This window comes from Ciconia boyciana, chromosome 17, assembly GCF_034638445.1.
Source record: "Ciconia boyciana chromosome 17, ASM3463844v1, whole genome shotgun sequence".
In the NCBI taxonomy this organism is placed as follows: Eukaryota; Metazoa; Chordata; class Aves; order Ciconiiformes; family Ciconiidae; genus Ciconia; species Ciconia boyciana.
Genome location: NC_132950.1, coordinates 9274144 through 9302118, shown reverse-complemented (window position 1 = coordinate 9302118; position 27975 = coordinate 9274144). Strand labels below are relative to the sequence as shown.

At 41.5% G+C, this 27975-nt stretch overlaps 2 protein-coding genes across 2 annotated transcripts; both read right to left on the bottom strand.

The window, feature by feature from the left end:
• Nucleotides 1-80: 80 nt before the first annotated feature.
• GDPD1 (glycerophosphodiester phosphodiesterase domain containing 1) lies at nt 81-20260 on the bottom strand. The gene is made up of 10 exons (XM_072882316.1): nt 20008-20260; nt 14952-14994; nt 10690-10825; nt 9960-10005; nt 8490-8608; nt 7917-8006; nt 6756-6889; nt 6012-6071; nt 5095-5146; nt 81-4510 (listed from the first exon to the last, which is right to left on the bottom strand). The coding sequence occupies exons 1-10, from the start codon at nt 20141-20143 to the stop codon at nt 4388-4390; spliced, it is 939 nt and encodes a 312-aa protein (XP_072738417.1). The 5' UTR covers nt 20144-20260; the 3' UTR covers nt 81-4387.
• Nucleotides 20261-21582: 1322 nt separating this feature from the next.
• SMG8 (SMG8 nonsense mediated mRNA decay factor) lies at nt 21583-27888 on the bottom strand. The gene is made up of 4 exons (XM_072881786.1): nt 25653-27888; nt 24841-24986; nt 23555-24430; nt 21583-22026 (listed from the first exon to the last, which is right to left on the bottom strand). Exons 1-4 carry the CDS (start codon nt 27649-27651, stop codon nt 21829-21831), a joined length of 3219 nt encoding a protein of 1072 aa, XP_072737887.1. The 5' UTR covers nt 27652-27888; the 3' UTR covers nt 21583-21828.
• Between the last annotated feature and the right edge of the window lie 87 nt (nt 27889-27975).

Below are 27975 nucleotides of genomic sequence, written 5' to 3'. Positions count from 1 at the left end.
AGACGACCCCAACCAAAAAAGCCGGTATTTATTTAGGCGTGCATTTACTGGGCTTAGGAATTAAGGATCATGATTTCTAAAAATAATTAGAAAGCAGCTCTGATGCAGACAGCCATTTTTACACTGACGTGCAAAGCAAAGGCCAATGCTCTCACACTTACACAGTTGCTTTTGAGCATGGCTATCCAAAACACTACCATATGTAATATTTTGCAAAATATTAAAATAAGCAGCATTTCTTGGCTCATTTCACCTTGTTGTTTTCATCCATACAGAACTACAGACTTCATTTTAAGTTAAAGGTGCTACAATCCTAGACAAGTAGACAGAATTTGCCAGTTCTTTACACTAAAAGATGCTGATGCCAAAAATCTATGCACAGAATCAGCTCTCCTGGCATGCTGTTACAGTTCATGCACTTGGGACCTTGTTTCTCCCCCTACCATTATTATACAAGACCTGTCTACTTCAAGCTGGATAACACATAGTGAAATTTCAAGAGTTTAGTATCAATTTGTACACCTTCCCACTCTTCTCCGATCTTAAATTTTGATTATTTGAATTTTCAGGTGCGCAGACAGGCTGCTTGCTTTGAAGCATGCGATGCCTGTTCTGCAGACAGACCTTTGTTTGGAAGCAATGAAGCAACAGCACACACTACATTGTTGAACCAGCAGAATTCTCTACGCTGTCTTCTAGCATCGTGTATGGAGACCACTTCTGATCACATTTATCTACTACTGTTGATCAAGTTTATCTACTACTGTTTCTTAAAATAAATTATAGAAAAATCAAATTGGAACTGACTTCAAAAGTTTTACTTAAAAGTTCATTTGCACATGGAGAAGGCAGGCTGAAGTCCCCTGCAGGCTTCGTTTAGCTGCACATAGTTGCAGATATTATGATTACTATATGAGAAAACCAATGTCATTGCCAAAAACGTGTTAAAAGTTCAGAGCATGTAAGATACCCCTTTCTTTTCAGCAACCCTATTCACATAAAAAGGTCACCCTTGAAAGTTCAATGTTTACTACACTATAAATATAATATCATAATCTCAGAAATTCTACTTTTAGGCAAATAAGTCACAAGTAATAAGTATTTAGTTTTAGATCTTTTATGAGCAAAGATGTTTTAATATGTCATTTCAAGAGCATGAATCTTTCTTTACAAGAAAAGAAAAAATCACTTCATAGATTTGGAGCTAGAGAGGTCCACAAGACTTTCTGCAAGTGAAAAGTGCATGGAATACATGCATCATCCTTCATACATAAAATATTTTGCAATAAGATTGAGAACACAGTAAGTGTTACACAATATTTAGAGTTAAAAGTACCTGAAAAGAATCTCTCCTTGGAGAGAGAGATTAACTGAACATCCTCCTGGACAGCTGTGCAAGTTCTCAACAAATGCTTTTCTGTACAAGTGGTTTAAAAAAAAATCACACAGCAAGTTCTGGAATATTCAAAACAATGATTTGATAGAACAAACATTCTACAAGTTACCTCAATTCCATATCATTTTGTTACAAACAGTTATCATGGCCTAAGCCCTGTGCATTGGTGCTCGGATTCATGGCCTCATCCATGCAACATTATCTGTCTCGAGATAAAACTTCAGCTCTTGTACTAAAGCCCAAATGAGTGACTGAATAAATTCAGCAGCTTTTCCAGCAGCAAACCCCTTCCCTCCCATGTAACTCGACTCATTCAAATTTCAGATATTAAACAGCAGACTTATCAAGGAGAGGTCATGTATGAACAGCACAGTCAAAAGCTACATCAGATGTAGGAAGACTAGTGGTTGAAAAATGTGTTAAGCATCTTTGAAGGCAGAAGTTTCCAACACCACTGCTAGATACAAAGAGGAAAAAGATTAAAATAAAATTAAAAAATTAAGTTTGTCATTTCAATAACTGTGTTTTGTCATTCCATATAAAATACAGCAAAATAGTTTATTTATGCAGTGATGAGGGAAACTTGAGAGAGAAACTAAGTCATCACTTGTCCCTTGAGAGATCAAGATAAAATCCAGAAATCAAGACTGGTATTTTAAAACTTAGCTTTTCCTAGCCAAAAAAAAAAAAAGTTTTAACGTATAAGTGCTATTTGGTAGTATTGTCTAAAACCAGAATTATATCTGTGCCTTAATATAGGCGTGCGTGTTGGAAATTTAATAGCAATAAAACTGAGCTGAAGAAAACCACACTGTGTAAAAACGGTCTGGAGCTACACACTGCTAGTGAACCAACTTAAGACAGATGTTTTTCACTCACCTACTGAGCTGCATATGGACCCTATTCTATACCTATTCTGTGACTACTAGAAAGCAGGCAGAACTATGACTAGACTGATTATTAGCAGTTATCTGACCAGACATAACAGGTCTGAAAGGGAAACAAGAAGCTTAGCACATAATAAATCATTTTATCCTTTTTCCTATGAACAGTTAGGAGGTAACATTTTCCTCTCTTCCATTCAATGAGCAACAAGCCTGATTAGATTAAGAGGAAATGGAATCTACAGCCATCTTAACCAGGCAGATATTTAGAAGGACACCATTAACTCATTTGCCACCATCATCACATGTTCACTTAAATAAAAAATTAAGTAGTTTCTTCCACTTCATCCATGTGGAAATGTTCCTCAGAAAGGAATTATAATGCAGAAATGAACACTATCCATCCAGATGGACCTGACGTTCTAACACTGACAGCCTACTGACAGACATATTGAAATAGCAAAGATGCTCCATGATTACAAGTATGGCACAGCAGCCAGTGGAGCGAGACCAGAGCCCTTCCAAATCTGAGCTAGCAAGGGAAAAAAATTACTTTAAAAATTTTTTATAACAGTGAGTATACCTTGCAGTAAATACACTCTTGCATCTGGCTACTGTGTTTATTAAGATCCATCATTTTCATTTGAAGTTCCTTAAAGAAGTAGATACTATCACTAAACAATAGTTTTGTTCCAGCAGTATCTGATGATTAAATGACTGGGCTTTACATATGTCATTGTGTACAATCAGGCTACAGTAATCAAATTCTTTCTGAAAAACCCTACCACTAACATGACAACACCAAAGCACGCAGGCACTGCAGGCTCAAATCTGTTTGACACACGTATAACACCTGTTCACAGTGACAGAATAGCATGTAAGCTTCCAGAATACCGTCCTATCTAACCCCATTCCATCACACTTGGGGTTTCCTGCCTCTTTTGCCAGTGAAGTTACTTCCATGTCCATGCACATAAACTTAATTAATATTGAATGTACTTTTGTGCAGAGAAAAGACTAAAATTTATACACATCCTAGGCTGACACTTGCTCCTTTTATAAGTATGCATATAAATCTGCTTTGGGTGAATTAATTTAATAGGAACGTTCTAATTTGTTCCTGAAGCTCCTGACCAAACTTAGTCTTCTTTGGTCCCTCACCCTAAAAAAAACTTCCCATTCACCAAGCCAACAGATGTTAGAACTACAGATGTGCAAAAGACTTCTAAAACATTGGCTTCCCTTGTGAAAAGACTATTTCAAAGTAAGTGTAATCTATAATAAGAGCAATCTTCCTTTCTGGAAAGCTAGCTACTGCCATGCCACGGTAGCCTGACAGGCAGGTCAGAACCAGGGGCAAACCTAGACTCTTGCAGTAGAACTCAGTGCCAAACCCAGAACCTGGCTTAAATGCTGTATTGAGACCTTGACCGATAAGTCACAGTATTACCATCACATCAGAAAGGGGTCTAAATACAGTTGCAACTCAAGCTCAACATTCTTATCAGTAAGAATAATTGAGTAAATCTATACTGACCAAGTGGGTTAATTTTGGTAAAAAAGTGACTGCCTTTACTGACTACACTTCACAGGCTAAACTATCTGGCTAGCCACAGATTCTGCTTTCTATTTCTCCTGTGCGTTGTTTTTCTTTTTTGCCCTACAAGTTATCTGAAAACTAAAAGCAACACAAGAAATGCATACACACAGGGTACATTTTCAGAAATTCTTTCGTTTCTGCCCACTAGAATATAACTGGAATAACTAACATGTCTTGACATCTGCTTAGGAGCACTTGTGACAGGTAAAATAACGCTTATTATCTACAGGTATCCTATCCAGCAACTCTCTTTCTAGTCATCACTATTTGTGAAGTGCGCTGTTGCTAAATGATATATTTACAAATGTAAACTATGTAATTAAAGTTTTAAAATAAATAGACAATCTTTACATTAGGTAGCAACTTGACAACAAGGTAATAGATCATCCAATTACATCTTTCAGACAAAGTGATCTGTGTATGCTGCTCAAATTTTTTTTTTTTTTTTGATGAAGAAAATCCTTGGCTCACAATCTATTCTGCAAGAACTTCCTTGGTTTTCTTCCTTTACGCTGGGTAATTGTGTAAAAACTCCTTAAGTTTTGTTGGATAGTCTGTCATCACTCCAGTTGCTCCCAGATCAAATGCCCTCTTGTATTCTTGTTCTTCATTCAGTACCCAAATATACACCTATGAGATGGGATAGAGAGACAAATTATTACAGGAAATACTCAAATTAAAAAAAAAAAAGGTGACTTTTGACCTAAATTGTTTCATGTGAGAGAGATGATACCGCATATATTTAAAATGATAAATTATTACACTGTGATGCCAAAGACATGCACACAAACATATCCAACTTCTTCCCCCTCGCCCTCCAAAAGGGGGCATTTTCTAGTGGTGACTCCAACTCCATTTTGTTACCTGAGACTTCAGCTATTTCCAAAAGTCAAAATATTATTTTGTGAAAAGCCCAAAATAGGTAAGCAGTTTAGCAGATTTTGTAGGCTTACTTTTGAATTGGGGAAAAAAAAAATCTTAAAGGGATTTAAATTAACGAGTCTTTTCCCAAGCATACAATTCTTCCTTTGCAACTACAGAACTGCAAATATAACAGTGTAAGCTATTGCTCAGGAACCAAAGAGCAACTTCTAATCCTAGCAACACAACAGAACGTGTTGGGGAGAACATGAACCCATCTTAAGGCCGTATCTGGCTGGTTCAAATTCTCACTAGGTTAAAAGCACATTTTCTTTAGATTTGCCACGCTGTACCTGAATGCCCCGAGCAGTGAGGTGGTCAAAAAGTGCCTTCCGCATTAGCAATCTGCAGAAAGGAGAAAGATATTATTTAATAACTTGAAGTATATATGAAATTTTCAATGTCTGTTGATGTTCTGTAATAAATTTTCCATAGAGCATTTAGATTCAATGTTTTCCACAAGAAAGTGATTAGAAACCTAAATATAGAAAACGTTTAGTTCAAGCAACTCAAGACTGGTTAACACAGATACCCATAAATTTGCATTAGCTATGGGTATTTATGAAGATATGAAGATCAAATCCAGCAGATTCCTCCGTCACCGTACACGTACCCTGTACCACGTCCGATTAATCAATCTCTTTGCTTTCAGAAGAGATTTTATCCTTCACACCAGAAGACATGAAAACTCTACTGGCCGCTCAAGAAATCAAAGTAACAGACATCAGACACAGAAGCAAGAGCCAGAAGACACTTACTGCAATCAAATTCAACCTCTGAAAGCATATGACTAAGTTTCCTCTGAAGCACAGATATTCTTAAAATGCAAAGTGTTCCATGTAAGCCAAACAGTATCTCCTCTGACAACATTATCAAACAGTCACAATCCCATGAAACGTGGGATTCTGAATCTACTTGCATGCTAATTAACTGAACACACTTAACGACAGAAACTAAATAGACTAAATTGGAATAATGCCCACTGTTACTGCACCTCAGTATGTTTCAGTGTATGAAAAATAAAAGCATACAGGAACACCTACATAAGATTTTAATATGATTTATGCTGCACTGACAAACAAGCTAGAAGAAACTGAAAAAAATTACAACATAACAAGTAGCTATAGCAATAGCTATTCTTAGTTGCTTGAGCCAACTGTTAATATATAGGCAAAATATGAATAAAAATTTAATAAGATTAATATCTTACGTGTCAGCTAGCCAGATAATAAATTTCTGGCTTCTTGTCATCTTCTGTGGTTCTTTGAGCCTGTTGAAGAAGGGGAAACAAAATATTACCAGAGCACAGATTAAAATATTATTTGAGATGTTCCTGCAAAAGGAACATGAAGAATTAATCTTGCAGTTTCTCAAATTAGCACAGTAATTTCACTAAGACAGTGACTTAGAATTGGGTTACACAAGAGAAATGTGCTACATTTAAGAGAACCAGCAGAGATGGGTATTCAGCAGCATTTGGAGTAAAGTACAAGAAAAAAGAGCATGTGAAATCTCCTATCCACCTTATTACTGACTTGCCTCTTGGCCTTATTCAGACTAATTTGTTCTCAAGAAAGAGGGAGAAAAGTGCAAGAATTAGTTAGGTGTACAGTACTGCTCCATATTACTATCTAGACAGCATCAGTACAAGCTGCGTTGCAAAGGCAACTGCATGAAGGCGGTATTTACAGGAGATGCTGTAAACAGGAAAGACCGATATACACAGGCACCCCACACTAATAACTGAGTAACTCAGAGCTGGCTAGAGACAGGTTAAATACAGAGGAGCAGAAGATTTCCACAGCTTTCTCTTAGGAATATACAAAGTGCCTAAATGAACCAAACAGTATCCTCAGCCCGAGGGTACCGACTAAACCAATGCTCAAGCTGGCATTATCATTCACTTGCTTTACTATCATTTCAGTGCAGCACCCACTGACGGACTCCAACTCACTTGAGGATGATTGAAGGCATGGGAATTTCCAAGAATTCTTCCTTGAAAGGAATGAATGGCAGCAGACCAGTGTAGAACAGGCCAAGAAGCAGGAGGACACGTTGCAAACAGAAGATGACAGGAATGTCAGCATTCTGCAGGATCAGGAAAGATAGATTCTAAATTATCTTGGTAGATTGTTGAGTCTGTTGCAATTAAATTTACTCATCAATGCATGTTTAAAGTTTAGCACTTGCACCTAAAGATTAGGCTGTCAACTGTTTATGATATGCCTCCCACTGAATTTAAATTACTCTTTCCGGTAGCTTGTAATCCAAGCAAAAGTTTTACACAATTTGAAGGGGCACTATGACCTGAAAAGGTAAAGTTTCACTGGTCGCAGTACTGCTTTTGTTACCTGCCTTCATCATCTTTCCAGACTGCATGACACTATGCAGTATTTTGTCTTAGACTAATATTACCGCAAAGAACAAGCTGTGCTTTAGCACAGGACTTGTTACAGTTCGATATCACATCAACTCACTTCACAACACATTTTTAAAGATGCTGGTTTATGAACCAAAATATTTGGGCATTGATGCTACAAAAATGAACAAATATAACTGCTGCTCAGGTAGGAAATGGTGTGTTGTCCTTCGGACTACACTACACTAAGTCCTTCAGACTAAGCACAATTTTAACTTAATTCTCAATTGTGCAATTCCTCAGCACAAAAAGGAATAGAATCTATAGCTGTAAAACAGCTTTATACCAATATAACTGTGTGTCAACTAGTGGCCACATCCATTATTTCCATAAAAAGAAACACACAGTAAGCAATCCTTAGAAAAATTGCTTTTATACCAGACGAATGACGTGCAAAACAGGTTCTAAGAGTTCCTGGCATAAAATCATAACAGCCTATATTTTATAGAACAAGAATAAAACATGATTAAGCTTAATTCCTCAAGTATTTTATTGCGGAGTATATGGGTGCTAACTGGGCTTGATTTATTGTAACAGTGTAGTAAGCAGAATACAATCCAAATGCAAAATTTCTCATCACATCTGAAAGTCTGGCATAGCCAGCTAGATGTTGATTTACAGGGTGCTTTTCTGTACATTTTGTCACCACACAGTAACAAGCAGGCAAGAACAAAGCTTAGCTGGACCCATTCTTACCTCCTTAAGACACTTTGATACAACCTCATAATTGACATTCCCCCATACCGTCAGATGCTCTCGCTTATACTGACTCACCAGCTCTGAAACCTGCAATATAAAAAAGCAGAACCCTAATATGTATTCATTGAAAATTACGTGCAAATTATTTAACTGAAACCCTACTTGTTACTTGTCAACTACGTAAGTCATTACAGAAAAGACAATTCTGTACTCTCTCCCATCTTAAGACAATTGTGCTGCTTTGACTGGAAAAAGGTGTTCAGGTCAACGGATAAAACGAAAGCCCATTATACCTAAAAAAAGCCCTACAGAATTTAAGAAAACAAGATAGCAAAATAGTATCTGATAGGAAGCAGATTTCCTTTTCTGTAATGAACACTTATCCTTACACTGACATCATGCTTTTACGATGCTTTGGTAGGCACCAGTTTATAAGACGGAAGGATGAAGCAGTCCAAGAACACAGATTTTAGTGTCACAGACTGCTAGCAACTCCAAGAAACTTTTCTTTTGGAATTTCAACACCATTACATGACATTCAGTCTCAGTTCAGTGTAGATGTTCATGTACCTTTTTGATCAGCACGTTGTTGTTCACTTTGATGTCAATGTTGACAGGAGTTTGTGGAAATGCCTCAAACACCTCTTTCAGGAGTGGAATACGGTTGTCTTTTCCCTCACAGTGACATTCTGGGGAAACAAGAAAGTTGTCATTGCTGTGACCATTTTTAATACACCACAGATAAAAGCTCAGATGTCAGAGCACTTGTTATCTTAAAATTAAAAAAACCAAACAAACAACAAAACACATAGTTCCTAGAATTAGCACACTTTTAAAGTGTGTGTGGGGGAATCACTTCACTCAGGTAGTTGTAATTAATTATGACAAGCTCACTTCCGTAATGAAAATGCCCTGAGCATATCGCACATTTAGGTTTGACCTTCATTAAATTCAGTCATTATTTAGCAACAGTAGGAGCGCAGGCATCGTTAAAAACCTGAAATAGCAAACACGGGCTCAGTTACCACATACCAAACGCAATAAGATTAGTATGAAACAAGACCAATGAGAAAAACTTTTCCTTCTAGGAAAATTTACTGGAGAAGCATAATGAGTAAAGGCAACAGAAGGCAAACTCCCCAAATTTTATTGTCTGAAACTGCCTGTGGCTCTAGGGAATTAACTGAAGGCTCTTGCCATCTCTTTTTATTACTGTATATAAACAAAAGATATACACGTGTGGAAATAACACGTCATGGATCTCATCTTGGTGCATTTTAAGTATTTTGCAATTTTGAACAGAAGTTTTTAATACAAAATTTGCTTGCTGGGCAATTCAAATATGGAAAGGCTACACAAGATAAGTCACAAAGCCCCTCAAGCAAGCAAACACATCTGATATCATCTCTGGTAGCCTTTTCTAGGTGGAAGCGCTCTCAATTTTAGCCTGTGTGCTTTATTCAAATTATAGTCCCACGAACCACAGTTTTCACAAGGAAACAGGTTAATTTTTTTCTACATTTTCCTCTCTTGCAGCAATATTGGTACTGAACTTTGTCATACATACAGTAACTACTACTCTTTCCATTCACCCTTCTGAAAATGTCTGTATTATCTGACATCTCGTAGTACTTCAAGCCCAGAGTGCACCAGCACAATGGCATTTGAGTTGTAAAGAAACTCTCTTCTGCCTTGTCTTCATTTTTCGGAACGACAAATTTTCAATCAGCACCCTCTGAAGATCTCACAAGGGAACTGGAAAGCAGTTGCAAGAAGCAGACAAGCAAACAATTGAAATGTTTACTTGGAAAAAGATACCTTACATTCTAAACTTAGTCACTGTCAACTGGTATGAAAAAATATATTTTGGTTTCTAAAGCTCGGATTATATTTTCCTTTTAAAACTTCTATTATCAAGATACTGATGGAAGCAAATCCACTTTTCTACTCCCTTTGCCAAAATAAGAAGTTGCCACACTACAATAATGGAAAATTAGTTACTGGTACTGTAAATTGAAACGGCAAAAGACAAAAACTTACCTTTCTGAAATGTGACATCCAACTTGCAGAGATATGGTGGAAGTTCCTTAAAAATAAAGGGAAATGGAACACTAATTCAAATGCAGGGATATAATAATGACTCTTCTCGAAAAAGACAAAAAATTATAATTCATAAGCCATGTAAGTTATCTTTAAAGACAAAAATAATATTTTTTTAGTCTTCTTGCCCAAAAAGTCATTTAGAAGCACTGTGTTCATTCTTACTTAAACTATTTGGCATTCTTAGTCTTGTGTTACCTGTAGCTGAGTAAGGCAAAACATTTCCAGACGCCTGTCTGAAAATTCTGAGAATTCCACTTAAATACCACATGGAAAGACAGTTCTGTAAAACAGGCTTTTAAAACTGTCAATGCAGGTGGGATTCATCTACCGGTTTTCCCATTAAAACGCCGGTCATACGAGAAGGAGCTTGTTGACTAAGCTTCCTTTGTCATCAGTATGGCAAAACAGGCCCACCTCCAGAAAGCTATTCATCCAGCCTACTGTGGACAGAGTTAATCACCCTCTGGAAATGTGCTGGTTTTTCTCCCTTGACTACACAGGGAGCCTAGTTAACTTTGTTTTTTTTAGTAAGACAAGATGAATCCCCTCCTTAGATTGTGGATACTAGACATACATACACACGCACACAACCTTCCTGCCCACCCCAGCCACTCTACAAACGTATTTTTAAGCATGATCTAGCACTAATGTTTTTTCTTCAACTTACAGAGTATTTGAGGTCGGATATGTTGACATCAACTCCTGTTGATCTCTTCAGGTTCTCATCATGGGACACAACCACTTGCTCATCTTTCGTCAGGTGACAATCTAGCTCCAACATGTCTGTTCCTATATTAACCGCACTGGAAGCAAACAAGTCTGCCTTGAACCACACATGTATTTCGTATACGTCCAAACCTAACACATACATGTTATTCAATTAAACTAATCCCAGTGGAAGTACTTTAGATGCTTTATGATGCAATGAATCCTCACAATCTTGCTGCAAAGCAAGAAGCAAATAACTCTGCTGCAGTGGGAAAGCTGATGCAAGAATAAACAATGTATCGTGAATCAGATATGGGATGTGAACTCAGGATCTTTGGCTCCGTCTTCCATAGAAATCAGGCAGCACACCTGTCGATTGCAGCCTACCACCTCAGTATTGAGAAACCTATTTCTAAAGTATTGTTTCAGAATTTTGAGTGTGATGTTTATTAGTATCAGCACATTTACCACTGGAAGAAGTGAGCTCTTCTAAAAAAGTAATCAATTGTGTAGTAAGCATAAACAACAAATGACAGGGATGTGAAAGCCTTTTTTTACTTTATTTAAGTTAATCAGGAATGGATGGATCCGGAAATTAGCAATGGTGCTTTCAGGCTCTTGGCTTTTTGGATAGAAAAACTACATTTTTAAAAAATTATTATTTTAATGAAAAAGTTTTAATTTTAAATTTAAAAAAATAAACCCCTAAAACACCCAGTCATATTTTTCAACGAAAAATAGCTATTCCTATTCCAATCTGCTGCTTTGAAAAGTTCTAATCCAATCCCAAATCCACTCTATAGAAGCTTAGCTCATAGGAGGAGTAAAGCAAGCAGAAAGTAGTAATAATAATGATGAAAAATAAGCACAAGAAACCTCACACCAGAACAGAAAAACTAAGCTTTATTCCAACGAGAAGTGAATTGCTCATGTCATTAAAAAAGATACTCAGAAGGTATCATTCCAGCAGACAGCTGAAGTCTGAACACTTCCTTCAAAACACCGGGCTGTTCTTTCTACCCACCTACGAACAAACGTCTAACATCTGTGAGCACAGCTTATACCGGACCCAAAGCTCTGCAACTTCAGTAACAGCCTTTTCCTTAAGAAAAGGGCTTTATTGACTGCTGAAATACAGACATGCCATAAACATTCACAAATGCAATAAAACAAAAAAAAAATAAATTAGAACATACTCCCTTAAGCATTTAACACAATTTCTGGTCCAGCTGGGATAACTATCAAGAGGGGGGCTGTCAAATTAACACCAATTTGTTAACTGTTTTCCAGTGCCACTAATTAAGAATTAGGAGAGGAACAAAATCCTATTACCCATGGAAGATGCACAGCCTGTTCTGTGTAATTTTTCCTCCTGAGGAAAAGCATCTCCAAATATGCTGCAGGAGACTTGCCAAATTTGTAGAAGACATTCCCATCTAGTACCATGTATTATCATTTAACCAGCAAAGTTTATTAGAAATATTACTGCTTAAGAAATTCAGGACTGATGCTGCATGGAAAAAGGAGAACAACAACTTGCCTTGTTAACAAATTTGAGGATTTGCCAGGCTCTTACTAGCAGCTTGCTGCTAAATAAGCTTCCTTAAAGTGCTGCATTTTTTCAGCTGGAAATCAGTTTGTTCTGCAGCTCTGTAATAACGCATCAAATTGACATTGCTCCAGAGAAGACTCCAGATGTTCTCCAGATTCAGAAGAACATGTTGGACTCAGATCCGACTGCTCCAGAACTCAAGTTGTGAAGCAGACTCGCATTTGCAAATTAGGATGATAGAGCTCCTTGCTTGTGTTTAACTCCAACTGTTTTCAAGTAAAAGGGCATACCAGGAAATATATAAGAAAAGCCTTACCTTGGAAACTAAATTCCATTAGGCAAGGCCTAATGTAGCAGAATGTATAGAGTTTATAAATACTAAGTTGGCCATGTACTTTTATTGCTGTAACTACAGTGTTTAATGCTTTCTTTCTAAACCAAGTATGTTCATAAAAGAAAAGGAAATACAATGAGAAAAATACCTGGAGAGTTTACTTAGCAGCTTCCTGTCAAGACAACGCTAAAGTATATGGCTGTATTAGAGATAATTAAACTCGTAATTAAATTCTTACAACATCTTTTATGCCAGATCCCCAAATACTTTAAGACACTGCAAGTGTCTCTCTTAGATTTTAAAATAATTGATTTTAAGCTAAAACCACCACAGAAGCATTTAAATACAGTGTAACATGATTACAGCCAAAAAAATCAATTAGGTATTTTACCATGCAAAAAAAAATTACTGTCTTTGGTACAAAAAGCTTGTAATTGCTTTCCAGAATATTTTAAGTTAAGCTTGTATAGAACTTGAAATTACCAGTAAGGCCTCCCCCCCCATACACTTTGTTTATATATTACTAGAATAATTTCTTCATTATCATGCAACATGCATGGAGTATTAAATATTCTCCAGTCACTGTTAAAGTGTAAACAGCATAAATAAAACTATTTGCTTGCAATACTTAGGTTACTGTCAACAAAACAAAAACAAGGGGGTAGGTCTTACATTGCAGACAAGCATTCTCTTTCAGATTCAACTACATCAGTGGTCGAATATGCCTGCTTGTCCAAACCTGCAAGTAGCTCTTGCAGGCATGTCCTATCTGGCTTCATGCAAAATCTGATGGATTATAAATTGATTTGTTCATACCAGCCATCTGAGCCAATCCGGCTGATTTTTCACCATGCAGATCACCAGTCTTCTACCCAATTCCTTTTGCTAGCTTACCGGTGGAGATGGGAATGAGCGGATGGGAAGGACAAAGCCTTTACCCCTCCACAGAGGAAGCCAGAAGACTTTCTACTGCCTAATGCAAAGTAATGGCTCTGACTCTGCTTTCTGCAGAAGTAACATGCTTTTATTATTTGGCCAAGACAACTTCAAAACAAGTAACTGAACTTTGCTATTGGCAGTTGTGATGAGTTCAAGAAGTGGACCTCAACTATTTGTTACCCTATAGTCATAAAATAATTAAAATGGTCAGAAGAGAGTCAGACAAATGTCTGTATTATCACAAAACATTATTTGACTCCTAGCACAGTCCTTACTCTAAGTACTACAGCTTACTTCTGTCAATGAAACAAAAATAGGTTATGGTATAACTTTCTTTGTAAGAGCCCTATACATATAAAACCAGTATGACACTAAATGAAAATTAAGAAATGGTTAAAAAAAAGAAGCACTTTCCAGAAAGTGTGGTAGCAGACTTGAAAAAAGGCAGGCCAGCAGGAAAAAAACACAAAACTATGCTAAGCTTCCATGGAGATAGAAAATACTGCAGTACTTTCAATAGCACTGTTTGGTTGGGAAAGCTGGCACTCCTCAGTCTGCAAGGAAATGTGCAAACTGATGAGGCTACTTAGCACAAAGCAAATTAAAAAACCCAAACAAAACAAAGAGAAGCCTACATAATTTGGTCAGTGCTCACTGGCAGCTGGAGTTTTAGATATGCTTCTTTTTCAAATGCCTTTGAAAACCTTGTTAGAATTCACTACTTAAATGCTGGAGGCTTAAAAGGCTTTCCAGTACCAACTCCATTTTAAACCCCTAGATAAGAGGCTTTCACACATTGTGCAAATGAAGTACATATATGAAGAGAAAAAACATAACACAAACATTTTTTACAGCTTTACAGATGGTATATTAAAAGTTAGTTAACATTAGGATTTCGGTCGCAACAATTCTAGGAGACATTATTAACCTTCTATATAGAGGAGGGAACTGAATACCATGAAACTGTGGAATATCTAAGAGAATTATTGCTTACAGCCACAATAGCAGCAACAGATTCAGACTTCCTGAAATCCAGCCTTGTATGCTTATTAGCATATTGGTACAGGCTATAATCTGAAACACCTTTTGAGAAACATCAATGTATCTAGAAAAAACAGTGTATGATATTAGTTATGAAGAACTGGCTTCCACTGCCAGTCTACAATGTTACTGTGTACAAATTTGGACATAGTTTGTGGTATCCCAATTCCTTCTTGTTGAAATTGGAGTAATGTTTAGCAATCCACAAAAGTCATCCAAAGGAGGGATGACTTTCAGAAATAGGACACTGAACCCCAAACAGCTGATGGAAGTCCTCTCTTTCTTCAGTGCTTCACTCACTAAAGACAATGAGAACACGGCTGATTTAGGCATTACTGGTTCCATTTGTACTCACTGGTGAAAGGCTGCCATCGTGTTTTCCAGGTTCTCTCCAGCACCTACAAAAATAAAAAAAACTAAAACATGTACAAAACAAAACCTCCCCTCAATCCCAGTGGAAATAAATAAAAAATAATGGATTTAAAAATGTACATATTTTAAGGAAATATCTGGAGGAATGAGTATGAAGTTAGAGTCAGAAATCCCTGTTGCTGCTAGCCTACTGGGGAGACCCAAGAGACAGGACTTTCTCATGATAAAACAACTTAAAAAAAAAAAAAGAAAAAAATAGAAGGCTCTTATCTTGGATTTGTGTAACACTTTGAATATACAAAACAAAGTGTTTATTTTACCAGAGGTTGGGTGCCCTGTTTTTCCTTAAAGGCGTTGTATTTGGCTATGACAATATGCTCCACAGGCATAGGAACAGTATATGCAAAAAGTCTATTTCAGAGTTGGAGAAGGAGTAAGAGAAAAGGTGACAAGAGGGGGAAAAAACCACCACCAAGAAAAAAAAAGTGCCCAAGACTCTCTAAAGCTGATATTCCCTAAACACTTAACCCAGTTGATGCTCAAAAAGGTGACAACCTCTTTTTTCAGTGCAAGGATACTTCCTGAAACAGCAAAAATCTGTCAATAAAGGTTTATGCTGCTGGCAAAGAGAGGTCTCACGCACAAGGAATGAAATGCACATCAACTCCAGTTAAATGAAAGGACAAGCAAATTAAATTTTCTCTGAGGCAGGAATAAACTCTGCAACTCTTAAGCCATCATTGTCTACATAAAAATCTTTGAAAATCAGCCTGGTTAGGGACTGGAAAAGGTGTCTTCTCCCTCCCTCAGAAAATAGGCAATGTTATATACTGAAAAACAAAACAACTTTGGGAAGCTACATGTACTCATGAGGATATCTATGCAAATTTTAACTACTCTTTGACAGTGATGAAAGACAGACTTTGTAAACAACAATTATAAAAGCTTCAATTAAGGCCTTGCCTATTAACAAGACCTTTACCAGTACATACTTATCTGTGTTTAGTTACTTAGTTAAAGCAATGCAATTCTATGCATGCATAACTAGCAATTTAAAATTGTTATCAGGTTAGCTTGCATTGGTAAGTTTACAAAATGAAAGACTTAACTGACTTTGAATCATAATGACAAAATCTGCATGGTTTAGCTTAAACCAATACAGTAAGCCCATTGCTGCTTCTGTGATTAGACATTCACCAATATTTTATGCAATTTGATTGCAGAACTAGGAATAGGCTGAGTGGCAAAAGCGACCGAGGGATAGAGAAGAGCATGAGAATCTCATTGTGTACTTCTGACTGATTGCCTAACATGGAAAAAACTTGCATAGGACCTGGATGATTAGTTATAAGTTAACTGCAATAAAAAATGAGGTTTTAGATAACTTATCAACTGTGACAATACAGCCCATACATCCTGAATGGGGGGGGGGGACAGGGGGGCGAAACTGAGTCAGTCTTCAATTTGTGAACAAAACAACAGTATCCTAACATTCCTGGGCAGAAATTTCCAAAAACAAAACTTTAAATGACTGATCTAACAAGTCACGTGTTAGGGAGGTAGGTATGGTGAGCCAAACTAGTTGGTAACAAAACCAGCATTTTAGGGAAATGAGGAAAAAAGTTGAGAGAACAGCTGAAACAGGAATTCTAAATCAGCAACACAGCTTTCACAAACCACACTCAGAAAAGGGAACTATGACAAGAAAGTGATTTTATGTACTAAATCATTTTCCCTTCTTAAAAATGAAAAGGCTGGGCTGACTGAAGGGCTTCTGACATTCACTTAAATGCACCTCCAGATTCATATATTGTCCATTTATGTTGTGAACTACATGCATTTCCCACGCAGAAATTACCTTCCCCAGCATACTTTAGCACCCTGTGAGCCAAAGTGGCCACATCCAAACATTATGATTGCATACTCTAACCTCGAAAGCACCACCACGGGACAAGAGGGAGTCAATGTCAAGCACTGTCTCAAGGAGATGACCTTTAGAAGTTCTGTTGTTTTGGGTTTTTCCCCCCCATGTAAGCAAAGAAGTGCAAAAGGAAGAATGTTGCCAGCAGGTCAAGGGAGGCGATTGCTCCCTTCTACTCAGCACTGATGAAACCACATCTGGAATGCCGTGTCCAGTTCTGGGCTCCAAAGTACAAGACAGACATGGATCTACTGGAATGAGTCCAGAGGAGGGCTGTGAAAATTAAGGGATGAGAGACTCTTGCATACGATGAGAGGCTCAGGTGCTGGAATTGTTTAGCCTGGAGAAGAGGCGCTCAGGAGGATCTTACCAACATGTATAAATACCGGATGGGAGGGAGTAAAGATGACCTTGCGACCTTTGAGACCTTATCGATCTCTACAACTACCTGAAAGGAGGTTGTAGAGAGGTGGGGATTGGTCTCTTCTCCCAGGTAACAAGTGATAGGACGAGAGGAAATGGCCTCAAGTTGCACCAGGGGAGGTTTAGACTAGATATTAGGAAATTTTACTTCACTGAAAGGGTTATCAAGCATTGGAACAGGCTGCCCAGGGAAGCGGTTGAGTCACCATCCCTGGAAGTATTTAAAAGACGTTTGGATGAGGTGCTTAGGGACATGGTATAGTGGTGGTCTTGGTAGTGTTAGGTTTACGGTTGGACTCGATGATCTTAAAGGTCTTTTCCAACCTATACGATTCTGTGATTCTGTGACTGAGCCAGACTTTTCTCAGTGGTGCCCAGGGAAAGGACAAGAAGCAATGGGAACAAATTGAAATACAGGAAATTAAATTTATAAACATAAGAAAAAAAACCCTTTTTTATTGTAAGAGTGATCAAACTCTGGAACAGGCTGCCCGGAGAGGTTGTGGAGCCTCCATCCTTGGATGTATTCAAAACCTAACTGGACAAGGTCCTGATCAACCTGCTCTAGTTGCCCCTGCTCTGGTCAGATGAGATGATCTCCAGAGTCCCTTCCAATCTCAACTATTCTGTGATTCTGTAAAAATCATCATGCTACTCTGTCTCAAAGACCCTGCAATCCAGTCCATGCAGCTAGCATTAATAGAGGACTCTAAGACAGAATATCAAGACTTAATTATTGATCTCAGAAATGACCAATTTTAAAATTATGCAGAAGTGAAGAAATAATTCAGGGATGCTTCCATTGACGAGCTATAAACTGAGGTAAGAGAATTCTCGCATGAAGAAAGAAGCAAAATCAAAACCCACAGACTTAAAACAACTTCACAAACAAGGCTTCATCTCAGAGAGGAAACAGCCAAACAAGTTAAGTGTCATCCTGATCTCCGAAGTTAATAGGAGTAATGCAATAGGAAACCTGACGCTGCGTCTAAAGCTACAGCATGACTAAAGCCTGATGAGAACTTAAGTCCCATAGGAATTTAAGTTACAAGTTAAATACTACAGAGAGTAAAGAGTAAGTGATCTTCAGTCTCATAGTACCTGATGAGCAAAAAGCTGCTGAGATGTTAAGGGCTGTACTTCTACTATAGGTGTATTTCACAGTATTCATGCGGACACAGAACAATTTGAAGACCATGGACTTTGTCTCTGATTGCATAATTAATAGTCCTCCCATTAAGTAAGGGTTTCCTGTTGTTCTAATGGTGCTTAGTGCAACTGGCCAACACACTTGCATTCTAGGCTTAGGGCTGTATACCTTAACTAAGGTAATCTCAAAGAAGCGAGAACAAAAGAATATTAAGGACATCATACCAAGTTCCAACAAAGCCATCCGCAAGTTTAGTTTTTAATAGCTTGCAAATTAACAAACAGGCAACAATCAAAATTGTGAACCTTTGTTCGTTGAATGAAAATACGTACCTAGCAGGAAACAGCTAATATATGCATTCTAAACCAAAAGGTGCATTTTATGCTATACTTAAAACGACAGTTAAAGAAACTTAATCTGTCGTATAAACTAAATGAAAGAAATGCAAGTAATAAAATCTGTAAGAGATCAGCTCTAGTTTTTGTATTTTAATAATTCAAGGCAGTAGCAGTAAAGGACCATTGGCTAGAACCATGATCAAACACTGCGTAAACTGGCACTAGATATGACATTGCAAACTATTTAAACTTAGCATCTGACATATCTCCCCCAGAATTTCGGGAAAAATATTTCCTAGAAAACTGACCGACTATTTTCACAAACTGAATGAGGCAGCAGGGAAAAGCGCAGAACTGATCTTCGCAGAACAGGAAAATAGAATTTTCTGTATTCTTCTTCCTCCCAATGCTTTGGAAAAGGTAGAAGAAACTTTAAAAACATCTTTTAGCTATTTTAGATAGAAGCAACCAGCCTACCCACAAGGCCTTGGCGCAAGGTGTATGGAGGGGACAAGACTCTCAAAATGGGATCAGCTTTACCCCGGCACTGAACCATTAACCCTCTCCGACAGCAAGGGGAGCAAGAACAGAGTCACAGCAAACTGCGTTTCTTCCGAAACCAGAAAGCAAAGCAAATAGGCAATTAGAGGCAAGAAGACTGATCTTTTGTACCTGATCTAAACAACAGTCACCTGCCTCTCTCATTAGGAAGAGAGATACTGTAACACCGAATCATTAGGAAGAAAAAATATATACGTTTGACAGGGAAACCATCACATTCGGAACCCACGTAAAACAAGCCGATTTCGGCTGTCGCGTTTTGAGTTCGGAGATTAATTCAGCTTTGAAATCAAGCACTGGTCAGCAGGTGGCACCTAAAATTAGGTTGCGGGAGGAAGGTTTAAAGGGAGCCCGCTGCGAGCGACGGGCACCGCGCCGCAGCCCCTCAAGACCCTCCCGCAGGGCTCTGGCAGCGCCCGCCCGCAGCAGGCGTCAGGGAGAGAAGCGTCCTGAGGGAGCGGGGAGGCATCGCCCCCGGGGGCGGCCGCGGGGGCCAGGGGAGCCCCTCAGCGCCCGGAGCCGGGGAGGGCTGCAGCCCTCAGGGAGCGGCGGGCGGCCGCAGCAGCCTTCACCCGCCTGAGGGGAGAGCGGGAAGCGGCACCCCCAGGGCCGCGGCGGGCAGGGCCCCCCCCACCCCCTCACTCACCGCCGCGGTGGGAGATGTGCCGGCAGCGGAAGCGCTGCCGCTTGGGCCGGTGGAGCAGCCCCGGACACTTGAGGAGAAGCGCCGAGGTGAGGACGTATCCGCCCAGCGTGGAGAGCAGGTACAGCGTCGCGGACATCCTGCGCCTCTCGCCGGCTAACCCCGCTCCACGCCCGGCGTCGCCCGTCCTGTCCCACCCCTCTCCCGGCCCGGCCCGCAGCCGGCTCCCAGCGAGGCGGCGGCGCTGCAGGAGCCCCTGCCACTGCGGCCGCGCAGCCGCACCGCACCGCCTCCCCTCCGCCCCCGAGCCGGGAGGAGGCGTCAGTGCGCAGGCGCGGGAAGGACCCCCGCCCTTCCCGCCAAGGGCTCGCCCGTGAGGCCGTCTCCCCTCAGCGGGGCTCGGCCGCCTCAGGCGGGGGAGCTCGGCCTCGTCCCTCGGCCGGGCCCTCGCATCTCCACGCGCCTGTCACGGCTCGCGTTTTTTTTTAAGTAGTTAACAAATGCTGTGAGCGATTTCCAATTACACGCTTTAATTTCCCATTTCGCTTTCCCCGCTGCCTGTAGCAGCAGAGAGACGGCTGTAAAGACAACTGTTCTCTGTAGCGCTTTTCATTTTATCGATTGCGCTTGGGAATCGCTAAGTGCTTGGTAAATCTAAATTCATTAAGGCGTGCAGAGGGAGATACTGTCTTCTCCACACCCAGCTGATCAGAGATGTTGTATGCCAAACAGAAACCAGGTCTCAACTCTGCTCATGGTATAATTACTGTATTATAACAAATTGGCAAATTAAATTTTGCATGCATGCTCATTAAAAACAAATATTCTACAAATTAAATTAGGTCTCAGCATACAGCCACTATCACTAATACATCTTACCTCAACAAAAAGTTATAAGTTGATTTACTAATTTTTTGGTATTGACAGCCACATGTGAAGCTCACAGGACTTGAGATACCTTTCAGTACATCATGTAGCACATCTTTTGGAAAGTGTAGTGTAATTACCCAAACCCCCTCAATTTGAGATTCAAACTGGGCCAAAACCATCCTTTTAGCAACCAAAAGTCTATTTAATCACTGCAAGTCAAGCTATACTGACAATTGAGCTGCAGTTGCTTATAATGAACAAGCTTATACAGCTCTACATTTTCCACAAATTGACCAGGAGGTTTAGTTTTCAAAGAGATCTGTCATTCCAAAATATGAAATTAAGTTGGCCTTTTAACAAAATCTGACCTATGAATACAAATACAGTAGAAATATGTCAACTTGATATAGGCAAGCACAGTTTCTGGCTACGGTGTTAATACAAATCAGAACTGCAATGCTTTTTTGTTTTTTAAAGACAAGTTCAAAGACAAACAATTTCTCACATCAGTACATTAAAAGCATCTATGGTTTACATAAATAGCTTGTTTAGAAAAAGAGAAAAGATTCTGCCCATCACTGCCTCAATATGACAAAGGAAACTCTTGATTTCAGGCAATGCTAACTTTTAAATATTCCTAAATATGTATGTAGAAAGATATGATGGGGAAAAGCACTATCATCAAAACATCTAGTAATGCAGGCTCAGTATATTGCAATAACCAGCTTTTATTTTTTACATATGAAAATTTAATAAATGGAAAATTTACATGTCTTGAATTCCTTTCTCTGCTTTGATACCAGACGTTATTTTCAACCTGACTGTGTTCCAGTAAAATACAGTGGTCTTCACTAGATCACAGTGATAACAGTTGGGTAACAAACATGACTCAAAATCCATGTTTTGGATGGAAGATAGTATTTTTAAACTCAAATCAATCTACCAGAATAATTCTTATTGTGTAACAGCTTTCAGTATTCCTCGGAGAACTTTGTAACTCATTAATTGTTGGCTTTCTTTGGGAGGAAAGCAGGGTCCACGTTCTGTCACGTATGCGTAAGGAAATCTAAGCACCCACAGTCCATCAGACGGAAGGGTTATCTCCTGCCTCTCAGGGTAAAACACAGGACAAGGTGGTGGCCCTGGTTGAACCTGAAAACAAAAGGAAATATGAGTAGATGATCAAACATCATTAGAATAAAAAAAAAACCCAAACAAACTTAAGAGCAAACGGAATCCAAAGAAGTCTATTAAGTCTTGCCTACAACCAGGTTCTTATCCACTTGAGCACACTCCAGGAAACCACTGTGCCATTATCGTGAGACATCCATCAACTTCCAATTCTATCACAGTGAAGATGCTGAATTTAAGGCTGCAGAGTAGGTCCTACCAAAGAGATCCACCATACAAACACAAGCCATTCGCCTCTCGGGCAGTAGTAAACGCTGTGTTAACAGCAGATTTCGACACTGTAGCACAGATATCCCTGAGCTGTCACCTCACTCTAAACCAATGTGAATTTTCAAGGATTTCAGCAACATTTAATATGTCTCTCATATAATTCGTATTAAAAGATTCAGAAGGTCTTATTCACATGAGGAACCGATGCATGGAACCCACAACACAAAGCATAACGGATCTTCCAAATAAAAATACACCTTTAGAAGTCAAAAGCTGTGATAGAGACGTAAGCTGGGAACGAAGAGCAAAATGAATATCAGCACACACTGAACCTTCAATTCTTGCCTCAGTTTCAAACAATAACATGACAAATTGCAAACTGCATTGAAATTTTGGTGTTGGTGTCAGGTTTTAGTCAGTATTCTTCCTTTAACTTCTAAAACAAAGCAGGTTCGTATCTGAGTAGTTGAAGGTGTCCTATAAAAGAAGCCAATTCCTGTGGCTTGTGATTCAGTATTAGGGATCTTGCGGCACTTCTCACACAGCTTGAAGGGTTACAAAATGTCCCAATCCCCCCGCACTCATACAGATGCATTGTGTGCTGGCTGTTGTTATTCAGTGACACTACTATACAGTGAACACCAATTTTCTTGCCACAGACTAACAAATAATAAGCACTTATGTGCACACAGTATTTCATATAGCAGTAACTGAAGAAGATAAACTTGTTCATATTTTACTGCCTTAAAAAGTAAATGGAGCTTTTTCTCCCTTTTTTAAATACAGATTTGAAAAGGGAAAAAATTCTCCAATTAAAAAAAACCAACAGCTTTTCACCTCCTAAATTCAAAAGGTAACTAATAATAATTAATTTCAGCAATGAGTCACTGCTTTTCTCTATGACATTTAAAATGATAAATACATTCTTACACAGTCATTACTCACTTGATATCTTTTTAAGAAGAAGTGATTATTACTGTATGGAATGCTATTAATTAATCCCTGATAAAATATTTTTTAAAACTCACTTTATACAAATGATAAAGCTGGCATAAGCCAATCTTGAAGTTTAAAAAAAACCCCTGTTTATAAAACAGATACTTTTGGCGACTGCTGCCTTAGAGGACTTAACTGAAGGCGGTTTGAGTTGGAAAGAGTTTCTTGCAGCATCCCTCTGACACCCTTTGCCTATCACCCTTGTGCCTTCCAGTCCTGCAATTAATACTGCAACAACCAACCCCTTCTCTGCAGTTACCAGATTCCCTCTTCCATTTCTTACCTGAGGCGTCAACGTGATCTGCAGCGGAGCATCAGGAACCACCACAAAGAGTCTCATGAACTGAGCGTAGTGTGGCTTGAGTCCTCGTCCCTGAGTCGATGACAGGATGTACAGCGGCATGTCAGAATTGAGGGCTTTGATGGCAGATTCCTTTGGCCCCCCTCCCATCACCTTCATGACTTTATCAGGCCCTGAACACATGAACCTTCTACCACGTGCGTCTTCATATTCAAATCCTACAAAAGCTCGAGCTATGTCATCTCTCCGTCTTCCTCTTCCCATCACAACCGCACTTCTTTTTCCAGGAACAGCCTTGTTAGGTGCAGGCCAGGAATTGGTATCTAAGTCGCCTTCATCTTCAGTTCTTGTCCTGATGACAATGTCCCAAGGCATTAAATAGTTTGTTCCTGGGATAAAGCCTTGTTGATCTAAACCTGTGTGGAAGTTATAAGCCTTAGCAGGCCCCAGCTTAACCAGTGACCAACTGGAGAATTTGGGCAAAAGGCCTTTGGGGCAATTAGAATGGAGCATCCCAGGGAGGTACTCGACAGTGGATGCCTGGCGATCTACCAGGCTTGGCCTTTTCTCACTTTTGGAGTCCCCACTCTGCCCGTGACTTTCTGCATTGTCCCCTCCACCCTGGGCGTCAGGTGGGTAAGCGCCCAAGCTGCCTGTCGACTGACCCAGGCTGAGGGCTAAGCTCAAGCCTGTGCTTTCTCCCTGAGTCTGAGGTTCTTTTTCTTTAAGTTTCTCAATCTCGCCTTCGGGAGGGGCAGGCGATGCCTCATCCCGAGCAGGTGCCGGATCAGGTGTGCTTGGCTGAAATACAGGAAAGTTGATGTGCTCCAGTTTCCCACAGCATTTTTCTTCCAGCAGCTATGAGAAAGAAAACGTGGTTAACTTTCCATCTTCCACCGCGGAGATGAGGGAGCTCAGAGTCATAATATTCAGCAGCTACAATTAAGATTCAAGAGGTTTGTACTACATGAGAACCAAAGCAGCGATGGGAATACAGCCCACAGACACGGTGAATTTAAAATTCACATGAACCAATGCACTTGAAGTGTAAATAGATGCTCCTGTCTGCATGCACTGGTGAAGACTGGAACTGCCCGCTCTGGTCAGCCCATCGTGCAAACAATTCTGCTCCCAGAAATATCTTCCCCAAGCAACATTTACAAGTTGATAAGGTTAAGAGGAAACTTACTTGTAGTCACTTCAGAACACAGACTTTGTTGATGAAGCAAAAGCACTGCTTGAAGCAAAACCAGAGACCTAAGGGTTACCTGGTAAAAGTCATAATTAGCTGCTTTGATATCAAAGGGGTCATCCCGAGGAGCTTGTTTCCTTCCACAGTTACAGGCACCAGTGGAACGAGCCCGGCTGTTGTGGTATAGAACCGGAGGATTTCTGTCTGCTTCTGGCTTTTCCCCTGAAAGCAAAATCAAGCAAACCCTAGACAAATTGCTCACTATTTCTAGAGATTCTTTAATTCCCTTCATCCACTGCTTCCTCCTTGCTATATACATACGCAAAATTATTTGCCAGCAATGCCAGTTTGCCAAGCAACTCCCTCCCTTTCCCACTTTTAATACAAAGTTCCAGTGTAGGTTATTACCACTAAACAGAATCTTCTTTGTTTTTACAACCACTTCCTAAAAGGCATAAACAGTTCTTCTGCCTGCAGGAAATGTATCTCAGCCAGTTTCTATTCCTAGATTGACATCAATCAAGATACCTAAAAAAAAAGGGGGGGATGACGACTTATGCTTCCTAGAGAACTTTTGTGCTCTTACACATCTCTTGTTAGAAAGACTCCAGTGTAATGTCTCTAATTAGCAAGACGGAATCAGAGTTACTACTAAAATCAAAGTTCCTACCAACAGTGCACTCGCTCCTAAACATTACTCAGCATAAAGGAAACCTGCACAACAGCTCTGCTATAATTAATCCCACTGTACAAAGATGAAGCTTTAAAGCTACCAAGCTTTCACCTTCCACAAACATGCAAGAGTCCGTGTTTTCAGCCTAAGACAAGACATTTGAAAGCAGATACAAAATTAAACCATGAAACCCAATTAAAAGTGAGCTTCTTTACCTGCTTTTGGGAGCAGATGAAACTTATGCACGCAGTGCTGGTCAGTTAAACTTCGCTCTTCGCAAAGCTGATGCCCGTTGCTCCAGAACTTGTAACAGTCCTCGTTAAGCTGCATGGCGTACTTATGAAAGGCTGGGCCGCGGGCATGCTGACTGTACACACGCAAGGCCTGTGCCAACTGGTTCTTGTGGACCGTCATGGTGTAATTGTGGGGCAGGTTGGACTGATAGGCGCTGTGGGCCATGGGGAGAGCTTTCTGGCAACGGTTTTCGGAGAACTTGGTGTCTATATCTAAATAGCCTTCCAAAACTTTGATGCTGCCCATGATTTTTGAGCTCAGTTCTCCAGTGAGAGAGGTCGGGTCATCATCTTTGCCTTCAATGGTCACTTCATACAGTTTTAAAGCTGCAGCAACCCACTTCTGGTAGGTTGGGAGCTCGAAGTGAGAGGGCTGCGGGTTCCTCCCCACGCTGTCGTCAAAGCCCTTCTTGCTGAGCACCAGCTCCACGTGCTGCCACAGGAACTCCTTGAGGGTGCAGTCCACAAGCTGTCCAGAGGAGCTGGAGCTGCTGCTGCTGCTCTCTGCATGGAAGGACAGCTGCTGCCTGCCATGCCGCATCATCTGATACCTCCTGGGTCCCGACAGGGTGGGAGCCAGCAGCGAGTCAGTCTCTCTCATGGTGCAGTTGTTCCTGAGTTGGTCAAGAAGCATGGCCACTGGATCATCTCCGTCCTGGGCCCCACCAGCCACAATGTACACGAAAGCCTGGTTAGCAGGAACGGTGAACAGGCAGTTGATGCTCTGGTTGGTTAGCACCCTGCTCTTGCGAAAGATGCGGTAGATCTGATCCTCCAGAGCGTGCTGCAACCTCCTCTTGGGGGAGTGCTTCTTCGGGGGTGGCTTTTCCAGGTGACCGCAGGGGTCCTGGCCCCTGCCTGGGAGGGGATCCACCTTCAGGGCCCCATTGAGCTGGAAGAGGAAGAGGAGGCGTGGAGGGCACGGCCTGCAGTTGAGCTTCCACTCCTTGCCGACCGGGCAGTCTTTGATGGCAGCCTTCAGGGAGGGCAGGACCTTCTGCCGCAGCCCATCCAGCGCCCTGAAGACGCGGTCGTAGGTGATGTCGAAGGAGCAGGTGGGGTGCACCAGCAGCAGGATGTGGCAGACGGAGAAGAGGTAGAGGAGGCTCAGGCAGTGCAGCTTCTCCTGATGCTTCCAGAACTCGTGGGCCTCGGCGTGAGGCAGCGGGGCCGGGCCGCCGGAGGGGTGGCCGGGCCCGGCCTCCCTGCTCTCGGCCGCCGCCAGGTCCCCGCAGGCCCGCAGCAGCTGCGGCGTGTCGCAGATGGAGGTGAGCACCAGGTACAGCACCCGGCTCTCCTGGCTGTAGTAGGCCTGCAGCTGGTTGTAGTCCTTGGCCGCCGGATCGCCCTCCTGCCCCGCGGCGCCGTCCGCCAGCTCGGGGTCCTCCTGCTCGAAGAGGGGGAAGACCTGCCGGTCGCACACGGTGCTCACCAGGGCCGCCTTCTCCGAGCACAGCTGCAGCGCCGTCTTCCCGAAGATGCCCACCACGCACACCTCCTCATCGCCGGCCGCCGCGCCCGGCCCCGCCGCCGCGCCGCCCCCCTCGGCAGCGGCCGTGGCGGCCAGCAGCAGCTCCCGCAGGCTCATGGGCCCCACCGCCGCCCCCATGGCTCCCCCCCCCGCCGCCGCCGCCGCGGCCGCGGGCAGCCCGGCCGACAGCGGCATGGTCCTGCTCCGCCTGCGCCGCGCCCGCCCGGAAACGGCGGCGCCCCCGCCGCCGCGCATGCGCAGCCCGGCCCCGCGGAGCCGGTGTGGGACGAACGCGGCGGGGACGCGATCGTGGGCGCCGGTTCGAGCGCGGCCGGTGCCAGCCAGGAACGGGGTCTGCGCGGACAGGCCCGGAGGGAGCCGGGCTGCAAGAGACGCACGGCGGCAGCGCTTTGCAACGAGACAGCCTGGTAGCAGAGTGTTAGACAACATGTTGTCAGTGGCGGAACTCTCCGGTCTCCCAACGGCCCGGGTTTCCCGTTCTGCGGTGCTGCCATCCCCAAAAGGCACGGGGCAGGCTGGGAGGGCAGCGCTCCGACAGACGATGCCGGGTCAGGTCCGTGCTACGAGAACTCGCGCTCTACCGTCATCTTCAGCAGCTGGCGAAAGCAGGTCCTTGTCCCGAGCCGGAGCCACGGCACAGGCACATCGTCTGTCCACCACTGTAGCTCTGGGTGAACGTGGCTGTGACCTCGAGGAGGCTTTTAGGGACTTGTCTTTAAGCGGTGCAGTCTTTTAACGTGATCTGACATCAGC

Coding starts and splice junctions, on each gene's coding strand:
- SMG8 (XM_072881786.1), bottom strand. CDS start 27,651: ATGTTGTCTAACACTCTGCTACCAGGCTGTCTCGTTGCAAAGCGCTGC. Junction 24,987..25,652: donor TCATCTGCTCCCAAAAGCAG/GTAAAGAAGCTC, acceptor TTTTGCTTTCAG/GGGAAAAGCCAGAAGCAGAC. Junction 24,431..24,840: donor CTAATTATGACTTTTACCAG/GTAACCCTTAGG, acceptor TCTTTCTCATAG/CTGCTGGAAGAAAAATGCTG.
- GDPD1 (XM_072882316.1), bottom strand. CDS start 20,143: ATGTCCGCGACGCTGTACCTGCTCTCCACGCTGGGCGGATACGTCCTC. Junction 8,609..9,959: donor GGATGTCACATTTCAGAAAG/GTAAGTTTTTGT, acceptor TTGTTTCCCCAG/AATGTCACTGTGAGGGAAAA. Junction 5,147..6,011: donor ATTATCTGGCTAGCTGACAC/GTAAGATATTAA, acceptor TCCTTTCTGCAG/ATTGCTAATGCGGAAGGCAC.